We start from the raw sequence: 15579 nt of genomic DNA, 5'->3' as shown, positions 1-15579 counted from the left end.
TGTACAATAATTCTGCGTTAAAATTCTATTCTAATATTATAAAATAGTGTAATACAATGTATACTATATTTAAAAACAAAATCCTTGAAATTTTAACTTCCCGCCCAAGTCCTAAAAAATCTCTCTTCCCAATAAAATATATTGATTTCTACTTTCCCATTCGTACAATAATTCTAGGTAAAAATTCTATTCTAAAATTATAAAATAGTGTAATACAAATCCCTTTGCACATCTATATCTATACTTCTATACTACATATAAAAACAAAATCCTGAAATTTTAACTTCCCGCCAAATTCCTAAAAAATCTCTCTTTCCAATAAAATATATTGATTTCTACTTTCCCATTCGTACAATAATTCTGGGTAAAAATTCTATTCAAAAATTGTAAAATAGTGTAATACAAATCTCTTTGCACATCTATACTATATATAAAAACAAAATCCTGAAATTTTTACTTTCCGCCCAATCCCTAAAAAATCTTTTATCTCAATAAAATGTATTGATTTTTACTTTTCATTCGTACAAAAATTCTAGGTAAAAATTTCTATTCTGAAATTATAAAATAGTGTAATACAAATCCTATTGTAATCTATACTATATATTAAAAAAAATACTGAAATTTTAACTTCCCGCCCAATTCCTAAAAAATCTCTCTTCCCAATAAAATATATTGATTTCTAACTTCACATTCGTACAATAATTCTGGGTAAAAATTCTATTCTAAAATTATAAAATTGTGTAATACAAATCCCTTTGCACATGTATACTATATATAAAAAAAATCAGAAATTTTAACTTTCTGCCCAATTCCTAAAAAATCTCTCTTCCCAATAAAATATTCTTAATATATTACAACAATTTCATTATGTGCATCGCACGGGTGAAAATACTAGTAAAATTAAAACTAAAATAAATAAGAAGAAGACAAAAGGGTGCCATGGACTCCCCTTTGTAAATGATGTTGGATCATTTGATCCCACATTGAAAATGTTTAGAGAAGGAGCTTGAGCTCCTCTATATAAGAAGAGCAATGCTCCTTTTACAAACATAGTTGCTTGCCCATCAATGTGGGCAAGTATTGAGAAGTCCAAAGATTTTTTTTTTATTACTATTGACCCGATAAATTATGCTGTGGAATTGTGTCCACCTTGCAAGGTACACACGATTCCAAAATTGTTCATAATTATGAATATATAGTTCAACAATTATGAACATATAGTTCTATAATTACGAACATAGTGTTGTGAGCATTATTATGAAAATATAGTTATGTAATTATGAATATAGAGATTCAAAACTTATTTGGTAAGTAAATGTCAAATGGAAATTAAATAAAATCTATTAATTGGTAATATTATATATGATATTATATTCTATAATATAATATAATTGATAATATTATTGTTCAAGTATAAAATAAAATCAAAATAATAACAATAACAACAACAACAACAATAATAATAATAATAATAATAATAATAATAATAATAATAATAATAATAATAATAATAATAATAATAATTCAAACAAAACTATATACAAAATAAATTTAAAATTAAAAAAAAAAATAAGAAGAAGACAAAGGTGGCTCCCCTTAGTAAATGATGTGGGATACCCCGTGCCTCTCGCATGCGAAGCGAGCGCTCTACCATATGAGCTACACTCCCATGGATCCCACATTGAAAATGTTTGGAAATAGGAGCTTTTGATCTCCTCTATATAACCATACAATTGCTTTCCCATCAATTTGGGCAAGTATTGAGAAGTCCAAAGACTTTTTTAGTACTATATTGACTCGGCAAATTGTGTTGTGGAACCGTATCCATCTTGCAAGATAAACATGGTTCCAAAATTGTTCATAATTATGAATATATATAGTTATACTATTATGATCATAGTGTTGTGAACATAATTTTGAACATATAGTTTAGTAATTATGAACATAGAGTTCTGTAATTGTAAATATAGAGTTCAATAATTATGAATATGAAGTTCAAAGATTATGAATATATAACTTTATAATAATGAACATATAGTTCAGTAGTTATAACCATAGACTGTGTCCACCTTGCAAGGTGGACACAATTCCATTGTATAACTATTCGATTGACCCTGTTACATGTATACTTTCTCAACCTATTGAAGACCAACGTGTCAAAATGCTTTTATTTAAGAAACCTTATCTTAATGGCTTCTTATTTTAGTTTTTTTTTTAAAATTTTTTTAATTTATTAGGGGGTTTAAAAAAGATTAATCCAAAACGTATATGAGTTGTTTTAGTTTTTAGCAGTTTGGATCAAATTGCTAAGTTATTAAATAATATTTTTGGTGTTTTGATTAAATATAAAATGTTAAAAAGACGGATTTCTTAAAATTTTGACGAATTTGTCAAATAATCAAATTAGAATAACAACAACAACAACAACAATAATAATATCAACAACAACAACAACAATAATAACAACAACAACAACAACAATAATAATAATAATAATAATCCAAAACAAAACTATATACAAAATAAAATTAAAATTAAAATAAATAAATAAAAAAAAAAAAAAAAAAAAAAGAGTCACGGGCTCCCTTTGTAAATGATCTGGGATCATTTTGATCGCAAATTAAAAATGTTTGAAAAGAGAGAACAATCATCCTCTTACAAACATAATTGCTTGCACATCAATGTGGACAAATATTGAGAGGTTAAAATGTTCTTATTTAAAAAGTCTTAACTTTGTCTTCTTATTTTAGTTTTTATTTATTATTATTTATTTATTATTTATTATTAGTGGTGGGTTATGAAAGATTAACCCAAAATGTATGTGTTGTATTAGTTTTTAGCAGTTTGGAGAAAATTACCAAGTTATTATATAATTTTTTTGGTGTTTTGATTAAAGTTAAAATGTTAAAATGACGAATTTGTTAAAATTTTGGCGAATTTATCAATAATCAAATAATAATAATAATAATAATAATAATAATAATAATAATAATAATAATAATAATAATAATAATAATAATAATAATAATAATACAAACAAAACAATATACAAAATAAAATTAAAATTAAAAATAATAAGAAGAAGACAAAAGGGAGCCACGGACTCCCTTTGTAAATGATGTTGGATCATTTTGATCTCATATTGAAAATGTTTGAAAAAAGGAGTCTTTGAACTCCTCTATATATTACTTCTCTTACAAACACAATTGTTTGACCATCAATGTGGGTAAGTATTGAGAAGTCCAACGGCTCTTATTATTATTATTATTTTTTTTTTTTGAGTACTATTGACCTGAAAAATTATGCTGTGGAACCGTGTCCACCTTGCAAGGTAGACACGGTTCCAAAATTGTTCATAATTATGAATATATAGTTAAAAAATTATGAACATATGGTTCTATAATTATGAATATAGTGTTGTGAACATAATTATGAACTTATAGTTATGTAATTATGAATATAGAGATTCAATAATTGTGAATATGAAGTTCAAAAATTATGAATATATAATTTTATAATTATGAACATATAGTTCAATAATTATGAACATAGAGTTTTGTAATTGTGAATATAGAGTCCAATAATTATGAATATGAAGTTCAGAGATTATGAATATATAGTTTTATAATTATTAACATATAGTTCAATAATTATGAAATTAGAATTGTGTCCACCTTGCAATGTGGACACGATTTCACAGCATAACTATTTATAAATAGTCAATGAAAATTAAAAATGAAACGAAAATATTAGTTAAAAATATCATTCCATTTATATTCTAATTGACTAATTGACTAAAAATAAAAAGAAATATTGACTGAAAATGAATCTAATATTACTAATTGACTGAAATTATAAGAAGAAATGAATATTAATAATTGACTGCAAATAAAAAATGATCCATAATTGACTAAAAAAAATGGTCAGATCATTGCATTTTAATTAAAAATTGGAGGGAAATATTTCAATAATAATATTCTACATTATCAATAGTAAATGCATATTTTAAAAAATAGTAAAAGTAAATTAAAAATAGAACGGAAATATTTCAATAATAATATCTAGAGTAAAAGACATTTTTGGTCCTAGACTTATAGTGGCACAGACAATTTTAGTCCTTTTTAAAAAAATCAGACAATTTATGGACACTCTTATTGTGACGAGGACAATTTTGGTCCTCCGCCAATCTTCCCGTTAGATTCTCCGTGTAAGAGAGGGTAATTGCGTCTTTTCAAGATTCCTCCTTGCTGTTGCAGCCGTTTTCATTGTCGTTCTCAGCCATTAGACCTAACATTCGCAGTGGCCGCCTAAGGTTTTCGCCTTTCGCCGGGCTTGAGAGCCGATGCTGTTTTCCTTGGATGTCTGAGATACTGAAATCTCTTGTTGTTTCTTTTTGTTAAGGATTTTGTATTTTTGGGGATTATTTTTCGGTGTTGAAATTTTTCAAACGCTCATCAATTTTGTTATGGTTTTATGGGTAAAGTCAGTGATGATAAATCCAAAGGCTTGTTTCTCAAAACATTCGCAGTGGCCGCCTAAGAGCTTTGCCTTCGCCAGGCTTGAGAGCTTGTGCTGCTTTTATCCTTCCTTGGATGTCTGAGGCTTTCCTCTTTTCTCTCTATTTTTTTTTTTTTTAAAATTGTATAATTTTTGAGTTGTGATCGTTGGATCTTTTTAGAGTTTGGATATTTTTATTGAATTGTTTCATGTTCACTTTGTGATCTTTGTTGATGATGATAAAATCTAAGGCTTGTTTCTCAAAACATTTGCAGTGGCCGCCTATGTGCTTTCGTCTTCGCCGGGTTTGAGAGCTTGTGTTGCTTCTATCCTTCCTTGGATGTCTGAAACATCAATTTTTCCATTTGTTTTATAAAGTATTGTTTTGTAATCACTGAATGTTTTTTGAAATTGTTTTTTTTTATTGAATTGTTTCTTTTTTTGCTTTGTGGTATTTGGGTAATGATAATTAATTCTAAGGCTTGTGTCAAAACATTCGCAGTGGCCGCCTAAGAGCTTTCGCCTTCGCCAGGCTTGAGAGCTTGTGCTGCTTCTATCCTTCCTTAGAGTCAAATTAAGTCTTAGAATGTTATGTCTAATGGGTAAGAACGATCGACAACGGAAAGGGCTGCAATGGCAAAAAGGAGGAATGTTGAAAAGACGTAATTACCCTCTCTTAAACTGGACATCTAACGGGAAGATTGACGGAGGACCAAAATTGTCCTCGTCACAATAAGAGTGTCCACAAATTGTCTGATTTTTTTAAAAAGGACTAAAATTGTCTGTGCCACTATAAGTCTAGGACCAAAAATGTCTTTTACTCATAATATCTACATTATCAATTAAAAATGGAACGAAAATTATGTAAAAATATCACTGCATTTGATATTCTAATTGACTAATTGACTGAAAATATAAAAGGATAACTAATTGAGATTCTACCCTTATATATTTTCACCCAAGTAACCTGTCCTGTTGGATTGAAGGTGTTAGCTCTAGATGAATATGAACAAGATTGTGTTGCCACTACCAATGTCGTCTAGAAAGAGGTTTCAATAATGTGTAAATATAAACGGTGATATTAAGTTTTTTTTAAAATGAAAAAATTGTTATATATCTAGACAAAAAAAAAAAAAAAATATCTTCCATACAAATGAATAAAGATAACAATTCATTTCTAGAACTGAGCTGTTAGAGTACGAGCACATTTGCCTAATTTCTGAAAATACTAAACAATGATAAATAAAATCTTTAAAGTTATAGCACCGCATGCGTACATCTAGACATTAGCTATTAATTTGAGTAATTATTTGCACAAATTCAAGAAATGATATCATCAAAATATATAAACGATCTAAACCATATCTTTAATTGCACTATATAATATTTGATGTTCTAATTTAAATAATTATATATAAATTCATATATTCTTAACAAATCCATTCCGTGCATCGCACGGGTGCAAATACTAGTATATAACTAAAAAAAAAAAAAAAGAGGCGGGCTGGCGGGCTAGGTGGGGCGGGCAAAAAAGTCCGTTTTTAAAACGGGCTTCAAAAACACGAGCCCACCCCGCCCTTTTTGCGGACGGGGCGGGAAAGCCCGACGGGCTAAGCCCATTTTGACGGCTCTATTAATTATATTGTCTTTATTTTTCTCGAATATAAAAATTCTTTACATTCAAATTCATCAATTGATTATATTCGCTACATTGTCTCTACAATGTCTTTATTAAAAAAAAAAATATTCATTATCAATAAATTAATTAAGAGAAATAATTTTATTAGTTATATTGTCTTTATATTTCTCCAATGTAAAAATTCTTTACATTCAAATTCATCAATTGATTATATTAACTACATTGTCTATTATCTTTTGTGTGCACTATTTTTTAATTAAATATCAAAGTTATAATACAAAATATTGCTATATATTTATTTAACAAGAATTTTATTAATACCATGAAAAAATTAAAAAAAAAATATAATTAATAAAGTCAATCATATTAACTACTTGAGGGATTTGTTGACAAAGATAGTGTAAAAATAACACAACAAATTGAAGTGAGAACTACCTCGCAATGTGTTTGTTTAACAATCACGAGTTAGCGGTTAGCGCTCAGATTATATTAGTGAATTTGACCAGCGAATTATATCAACGGTTGGAAAAAAGATATTTGAAAAAATTAACTGTTTAGATTAACATGTAAAATGACATAATAATAATAATAATAATAATAATAATAATAATAATAATAATAATAATAATAATAATAATTTTAATAATAATAATAATAATAATAATAATAATTTTAATAATAATAATAAAATAATAATAATAATAATAAATAATTAATAATAATAATTAATAATTAATAATTAATAATTAATAATAATTGTTTTAAAAAATAAATTAAAAAAAAAAAAACTAAGCCAATCATATTAACTACTTGTGAGATTTATTGACAAAAGAGTATTCAAATCGCACAATAAATTGAAGTGGGAAACTATCTCGCAGTGTCCTTGTTTGACAATCAGCAGTTAGCTCTTCAATATTAGTATATATATTTAATATTTTATGCCTTAATTTTTATTTGCTCTCCCTTATGTCCCGTATTTGGTTTCAACCATACCTATACAATTATTATATTGACAATTATAATCAATCTTGACTATATTATCTTGCATTTGTAAACTTAGAATTACCTATTTAAATACCCAAATTTAACATTCAATTATCTATGCATGAACAATTCTCATATAGCCCGCATGGGCAGCTCAACTGGTTATAAAGGTGAAATTTAAAAAGAATGAACAATTCTCATATAATATTGCATTGTTATACTTTAAAGTACCTATTTAAAAAAAAAACATTGGGCATTTTCCCAATCGCGCAATGCGCGTAAAAAAACTAGTTGTTATTATATATCGTACAGATGTACAAAGGGAATTGTATTACACTATTTTAAAATTTTAGAATAGAATTTTTACCTAGAGTTATTGTACGAATGGGAAAGTAGAAATCAATATATTTTATTGGGAAGAGAGATTTTTTAGGAATTGGGCAGGAAGTTAAAAATTCCAGGATTTTGTTATTATATATAGTATAGAGTATAGATAGATGTACAAAGAGAATTGTATTACACTATTTTAAAATTTTAGAATAGAAATTTTACCTAGAATTATTGTACGAATGGAAAAGTAGAAATCAATATATTTTATTGGGAAGAGAGATTTTTTAGGAATTGGGCGGGAAGTTAAAAAATCCAGGATTTTGTTATTATATATAGTATAGAGTATAGATAGTATAGATGTACAAAGGGAATTGTATTACACTATTTTAAAATTTTAGAATAGAATTTTTACCCAGAATTATTGTACAAATGGGAAAGTAGAAATCAATATATTTTATTGGGAAGAGAGATTTTTTTAGGAATTGGGCGGGAAGTTAAAATTCCAGGATTTTGTTATTATATATAGTATAGATGTACAAAGGGAATTGTATTACACAATTTTAAAATTTTAGAATAGAATTTTTACCCAGAATTATTGTACGAATGGGAAAGTACAAACCAATATATTATATTGGGAAGAGAGATTTTTTAAGAATTGGGCGGGAAGTTAAAATTTCAGTATTTTGTCATTCAATTTTTACCCAGAATTATTGTACGAATGAGAAAGTAGAAATCAATATATTTTATTGGGAAGAAATATTTTTTAGGAATTGGGCGGGAAGTTAAAAAATCCAGGATTTTGTTATTATATATAGTATAGAATAGTATAGAATAGATGTCCAAAGGGAATTGTATTACACTATTTTAAAATTTTAGAATAGAATTTTTACCCAGAATTATTGTACGAATGGGAAAGTAGAAATCAATATATTTTATTGGGAATAGAGATTTTTTAGGAATTGGGCGAGAAGTTAAAATTCCATGATTTTGTTATTATATATAGTATAGATGTACAAAGCGAATTGTATTACACTATTTTAAAATTTTAGAATAGAATTTTTACCCAGAATTATTGTACGAATGGGAAAGTAGAAATCAATATATTTTATTGGGAAGAGAGATTTTTTAGGAATTGGGCGGGAAGTTAAAATTGCAGGATTTTGTTATTATATATATTATAGATAGATTATAGATTATAGATTATAGATAGATAGATGTACAAAGGGAATTGTATTACACTATTTTAAAATTTTAGAATAGAATTTTTACCCAGAATTATTGTACGAATGAGAAAGTAGAAATCAATATATTTTATTGGGAAGAGAGATTTTTTAGGAATTGGGCGGGAAGTTAAAATTCCAGGATTTTGTTAGAGTAAATACCCAAAATGGTCCCTCGACTATAGCTAAATTCACAAATTGGTCCTCAACTTTTAATTTCACCCAATTAAGTCCTTAACTTTGTAATTTTGACACGATTTGGTCCTCCATCTAATTGACCGTTTGTTGACCGTGATCGACGATCTCCAGAAGAACCTTCAGCTCTCGTCGGAGCACGTGGAGGCCTCCAGGATGACGTTGCACCGGTTCGGAAACACATCGTCTTCTTCGCTCTGGTACGAATTCAACTACATTGAATCCAAAGGGATGATGAAGAAGGTGACCGGGTTTGGTAGATTGCTTTCGACAGTGGATTCAAATGTAACAGTGCGGTCTGAAAATGCAACCGGAACCTTACAAAACCGACGGTGGACCATGAAATTACATATATATCCTCAAAAATCACAGTCAACAAACGGTCAAATAGACAGAGGACCAAATTGTGTTAAAATTACAAAGTTAAGTACTTAATTGGGTGAAATTGAAAGTTTAGGATCAATTTGTGAATTTAGCTATAGTCGAGGGACCATTTTGGGTATTTACTCATTTTGTTATTATATATTGTATAGATATATAATAAAAGAGAGTGAATTCCATTTTTTGTGCTACTGTTATATGAGTGTTTTCAATTTTAGTCCACCTTAATTTTTTTTGCCACTTTATGACCACTATTATTGAATGTCTCCCACTTTTTGTCCACTGTTAGTATTTCCATCAAGAGGTCGTGTAATCTAGGGGTATTTTGATCTTTCTTCTCATCCAAGACTATGTTTGACTAAAAGAAATGAGAACATTAAACCTAAAACCTAAGAAATCTCGCCGGCCCATGTTGGAACGAACGAAATGATGTAGCTTTGGCTTCCCATTCTCGTTGTTCGAAGAACCATCTTCGATTATCCGAGGAGGAGGACGAAGCGCTTGGATTAAAAGAGAAGAGACAACCATAAAAAGACCAAAATACCCTTGGATTATACGACCTCTTGACGAGAATATTAATGGTGGACTAAAAGTGAAACACAATTCAATAACAATAGTTATAAAATGACAAAAAAAAACTTAAAATATACTAAAATTAGAAACACCCATATAACAGTAGGACCAAAAATGAAAAGGGAAAAGTGCATTTTCCTAATAAATTAAATGCGGCTACGACGTACGCTACCTCCCTCTTCACAAAATAAACGCAACGTAGTCTCGACAAGTCATCATTGTCCGATATGCTGACTCATTCGCACCATTTCTTTATGCTGTTCTTCCTCGGACTCTCCACGGTGTTTCTCCTGTTCTCTCTCCAGTTACCTTTTTCTTGAAAATGTTTCTCTTTATTTTAATATTATTTCGTTTCTTTTCTTTTACAGGTTCATATACAGAGATGATGAGCCTTTAGTCACACTGTTCGTTAGCAACCAATTCACTTCAAATTCGTCGAAATTTTATTATTTTATTTCATTTTCTGAATTTTCCAGTACCCTCCCCACTCCGCTACAAGTAAGTTAGGGCTTTCTTTGCTTTTTCGCTTTCTTTATATTTAAGGATTCTTTATATTTACGGAATTAATCGTGTGGTTTTTAAGCACTGGTAAATTCAATACTCTTTTTTTCTTTAGCTGCTGTACAGTTTCGGAGGAAATTAGGCAAAATAAGATCATGGGTTTCTTTTTCCTCTGATTATGATTTTCTTTTTGAGTGGGATTGATCATTTGTTTTCTGGGTTTGACTTGTTAAGGCATAAAGCTGAGAAATTTGAAGCATGGGTTCTGAAATTAGATTTTGTTCTTACGGTTATTAATTTGAAGCAATGAAATTGATATTTGTTTTCCCATCTTGATCAAGGAATTTTGAGCATATAATTATTTGTGATTCTGTGATCTTTATTTGGTGATTGAGGTTTTTGTCATCTTCTTATAAGGAATGGCTGGGAAGGTTGTTGAAAAACAATCAAACTCTTTCCTCGGCTTTGAGATTGTTGAACCTGATATCCTTGCAAGTGTTGTAGCAACATCTAGCCAGATTAGCCCGTGGATTGACCCGATCAGTATCAAACTTTGGCATAGAATTGGAAGGGGCGTATTTGGTGATGTTTGGTTAGGGACTCGTAACCAAAGTGCTGAGGATTATGAAGTAGCTGTTAAGATTTTGCATCCCATAAACAAGGACAATGTTAATGTTGTAATGAATCGGTTGGGAAATTTGTTTTCTCAGTGTCAGGGGTTGAGAAATGTTTGCCATATCCAAGGTGTATCAGTCTTAAGTGGGAGGGTGAGTATACCTTTAATCATTAGTTCTCGATATTTTATTTCCTTCCTAAATTTCAAGTGTTATTCCAGTTATGCATCGTTATGAAGTTCTATGAAGGCTCAGCTGGTGACAAAATGACTCACATGAAAGGCGGAAAGCTGTCCTTGAAGGATGTTTTAAGGTGATATTAGCTTGTCATGGATGAATAAAATAGTTTACTAAGGGCTATGCTTGGTAGAGCTTATTTTAAGCTACAGATAAGCTATAAACTCTGTTTGGTAGCTTAAAATAATAGTTTATTTTGAAATGTTATCCTAAGCGTTTTAGAATAAGCCAGCCCAGACTCCAAACTCAGGAGATGGGGTATCAAAACTGCACTCATTCTTTCGTATTTACAGGTATGGGACTGACTTAGCACAAGGAATAATGGAGCTTCATTCGAAAGGAATCTTAGTCCTAAACCTCAAACCTTGTAACTTCCTTTTGAATGAAAATGACGAGGCGGTGTTGGGGGATATAGGAATTCCTTACTTGTTGCGAGGAGTACCTTTGTTGGGTTCGGATATGACTAGAAGACTTGGTACCCCAAACTACATGGCTCCGGAACAATGGCAGCCGGAAATAAGGGGTCCCATATCTTCTGAGACGGACTCGTGGGGATTTGGTTGCAGTATTGTGGAGATGGTGACCGGTGTTCAGCCTTGGGTTGGTAAATCAGTCGAGGAAATTTATAAATCCGTTGTAACGAGACAAGAGAAACCACATATTCCTGACGGTCTCCCTCCTGCAGTCCGGAATGTCCTCCTTGGCTGCTTCGAGTATGATTTGAGAAACCGTCCTCTGATGCAAGACATAATGCACGCATTTAGAAGGTATGCAAAAAGAGCACACTTTGTGAGAGTGCTTTATTGATCTTATTATTTGTTCGATTGTTGTAAATCTATCTTTTCCGTTGTCTAGTTAATCATGTCAATTGAAGCATGTGCTCCATCCCATGACCTTTGGTCTGGCTCTGATACCAAATTGAAGCATGTGTTCCATCTCAACTAAAAGCCTAAGCTGATAGTTGGATTACACATTAATGGCTATATGCTCAACAATGTCCATATCACCGAAAGCGTTTTCTCCTGATATACCATCCACTTTGCAGTTTGCAGAATGCTACCAATCTTGGGAGTGGAACAATTGTAGAGAGCTTTAAATCGATTGGCTATAGTGAGTGGTTTCTGCAGAAGGATCAGCTCCAGATAGGAGATGTGGTTCGATCGAGGAAGCCACCGAACTCATGCAAGCCGGAAAGCATGGAGGTTCCCGAAGGCACGATAGTGGGAATGCAGAATGATACAGAGAGTAATGGATTTGTTTTGGTGAGGGTACACGGCATCCATGATCCAATCAGAGTTCATAAATCGACACTGGAGCGGGTCAGTTTTGGCCTCGCGGAAGGAGATTGGGTGCGTTTGAAGGAGGACAGGAAGAAACATTCGCCCGTGGGTATCCTTCACTACATAGACCGGGCTGGTAATGTGGCTGTTGCGTTTATCGGCCTCGATACTTTTTGGAAGGGAACCTACACCGATCTTCAGATGTCAGAAGCGTACTGTGTTGGCCAGTTCGTGAAGCTGAAGTCTGACGTCTTTAGCCCTCGATTCGAATGGCCTCGGAAACGAGGTTGCGAGTGGGCTACAGGTCGGGTTTGCCAAGTGCTACCAAATGGTTGTCTTGCTGTTAACTTCCCGGGAAGATTGACATTCGGGGAGGAACGTAATAACAACTCCTTGGCTGATCCAGCTGAGGTTGAACTCGTTTCTTTTAATACTTGCCCGAGCATGGTGAAGAAATATCAGCATCTCGAGGACTTTCACTGGGCCGTGAGGCCAATTCTCATCGCAATGGGCTTATTCACCGCCATGAAGATGGGACTTCTCGTCGGGAAGAAGATCGGGAGGGCAAAGTGCAGGAAGGGACGCAATCCCACGATACAAGTTGAGCATCAACGCGGAGAGGGGAAAACTTCTGGCTCAGCGTGGCTTCCTCCAAAGATGGCGAACGTGATCTTCAGAGATGGCGTCACCATAACAACCTCGCGGTAATCCTCTCGAGCTCTCATTGCCATCTTCTCAAGATGAATGCCAATTGTGAAGGTGAAGGTAGTTGAGGTTAGCATGATTTCTGGTATGTTTATTTACCAGTTATTGTAAGTATGGTTGTAAATTATGGCACATAGTTATTTTATGTTCTCTATTGCCACCTTGATATGAATTTGGTTCCCTCTGAAATCTGATGAACTTCTATTGAATTTGGTAATCCCTATGATTTCTTTAATCATAGGATGTTTTTTCTTTAATCGGAAAATGATTTCTGTTAACTTCGATTTTTAGACTTTTTCAAATACTTGAAATCCAAAAGATGATTTTTAGAAATCATTTTTCGAACTTCTAAATACATCCTTAATGACGTTTTGACACTTCAAGATTTTGCAACATAAACTTCTTTTGTAATTTAATCCATTAACTTTTTTACTCTAAATCAAAATGTTCAAAATATCTTAATTTAAACACAATTGACATACTATCACTGGAAGGTATTTTGAAGTTCAAAAATTTTGAAAGATTTACTTTAGTTAAATTAATAGCTTAGAACACTTAATAAGTGGACGAGTAATAGTTGTAAGATTAGAGCTTCTATAAGGGACTAAGGGTATGCTATGTAACCCTATGTTATATACTGGTGTGTTATGTTAAAAAAAAAAAAAAATTGAAAACATGTTGCATAGTCAAAAGATTAAATTAAAAATAGTACTCATTAACTTTTTTATTGTAGTGAAAATTAAATAATGAAGATCTTCAGAGTTATACTTCCATTCTTCCCAAGTTAAGTACTTCCATTACTATATAATATGATGACACCTATATTACCGTTCTAAATGGATAGTCACACTTCCATTCTTCCCAAGTTAAGTACTTCCATTACTATATAATATGATGACACCTATATTACCGTTCTAAATGGATAGTCACAAGATCGAATTCTGTAGTGGTGGGGGCATTGATTCTTTGGACTGAAAAAGTTTGAAAAAGTATAGAACAGATAATAGTTTGTAAAAAATCATGAATGTTTCAAAAAATACTTCCACTAAATTATAATTCTCATAGTTTTTAAAATTTATATTTTATGAAATCACATTAATGATTATTTATTTTAAGAATTACAATTCAAAGTTTTAAAGGTATATGATAAAGGATTTCAAAACAAAAATGATAAAAAAAAAAAAATATTATCAAAATTAATTTGCGGTAATTCACAATAAATGATAATGGACAACAATACTTCAAAGGCGGAGACTACTAAATAAGCTTTGCAAACAACCCCATTGTATCAAACTATAATTTCACAACTCATATTCATATTTAGTTATTTTACGTAGTTAAATCATATATGGTGGAGTATGGTCCACCTTGCAAGGTGGACTTTAATCTATAAAATTTATCTCTTTAACTTTTTTTATACAAATAAAATTAATCTATAAAAATATATATCATTAAAAATTTTTAATTGATATATTTAAATAACACCCATATCAATATTTAATAAAAAGTTACTAATGTACATAAAAACCACTACTGTAGGTACATAAACACTAGTGTAACTATATAAATATATAAATTTAATATTCTTACTATCATATTAATGTATTTATAGTATTATTTTTATGTACTTAAATTTTTATATACCAACAATATTATTTTATATACTTGGTCCACGATGTATTAAAGATATATTTTAATACACTAAATGTTTATTTTTTGAAAATATATTATTTAAGTATTAAATGATTATTATACTATCAAATAATAAATCTTTCGTATATTAAAATTAAAATTAAACATTTATTTATAGTTCACATTTCACAGTATAATTTGCCAGAGTTTTATAAGTAGGCTGGTGAATTGTTATAAAGTTATTCGGTGGGATATTGGGCCAGTTAAAGTTAGGAGAAGGTTGAAACAGAAGAAGCCTGAGGAATGAGAATATTCTGGGCAAAGGTGGCAGATTATATCGTACACCGCGGTATATAATCGATTATGCACCGAGCTTCAAAACGATGTTATTTTGTTTACTGAAAAAAACAACACCCGTTTCGTGCCGTTCCGCAAAAAAAGTAACTCTTTTATTCAGTTTCATTCTATATACACTGCAGTTTCAGTTCAACACAACTACAGTTTTATTTCAATATAACTACAGTTTCATTCGATATTTATACACTTAAATATGTGAAAATGTTATTTAATTTTATTTTATATACATTATAGTTTCATTAAAACACAACTACATGATCATTTCGATATAACTACAGCTTCATTGCACAATATACACTCAAATATGTAAAATGTTATTTAGTTTCATTTTATATACACTGCAGTTTCATTTCACCACAACTACATTATCATTTTGATATAACTGCAGTTTCATTTGATAATATAAAAATAATACGTGAGGTAGTGTCGTTTAG

At 30.5% G+C, this 15579-nt stretch overlaps 1 protein-coding gene across 2 annotated transcripts; it reads left to right on the top strand.

The window, feature by feature from the left end:
• Positions 1–9997: 9997 nt before the first annotated feature.
• LOC109159474 lies at positions 9998–13373 on the top strand. Of its 2 annotated transcripts, XM_019307572.1 has the most exons (6): positions 9998–10100; positions 10188–10317; positions 10738–11087; positions 11156–11247; positions 11465–11938; positions 12217–13373. In XM_019307572.1, the coding sequence occupies exons 3-6, from the start codon at positions 10740–10742 to the stop codon at positions 13157–13159; spliced, it is 1857 nt and encodes a 618-aa protein (XP_019163117.1). In that variant the 5' UTR covers positions 9998–10100; positions 10188–10317; positions 10738–10739; the 3' UTR covers positions 13160–13373. The 2 variants fall into 2 exon arrangements, with proteins under 2 accessions (XP_019163117.1, XP_019163116.1); XM_019307571.1 differs by having other exon boundaries at positions 10098–10317.
• Positions 13374–15579: the final 2206 nt, after the last annotated feature.

The sequence above is a fragment of the Ipomoea nil genome, unplaced genomic scaffold (genome assembly GCF_001879475.1).
Source record: "Ipomoea nil cultivar Tokyo-kokei standard unplaced genomic scaffold, Asagao_1.1 scaffold2827, whole genome shotgun sequence".
In the NCBI taxonomy this organism is placed as follows: domain Eukaryota; kingdom Viridiplantae; phylum Streptophyta; class Magnoliopsida; order Solanales; family Convolvulaceae; genus Ipomoea; species Ipomoea nil.
The sequence above is the reverse complement of the archived record's forward strand: the minus strand, read 5'-3'. Positions and strand labels throughout refer to the sequence as shown.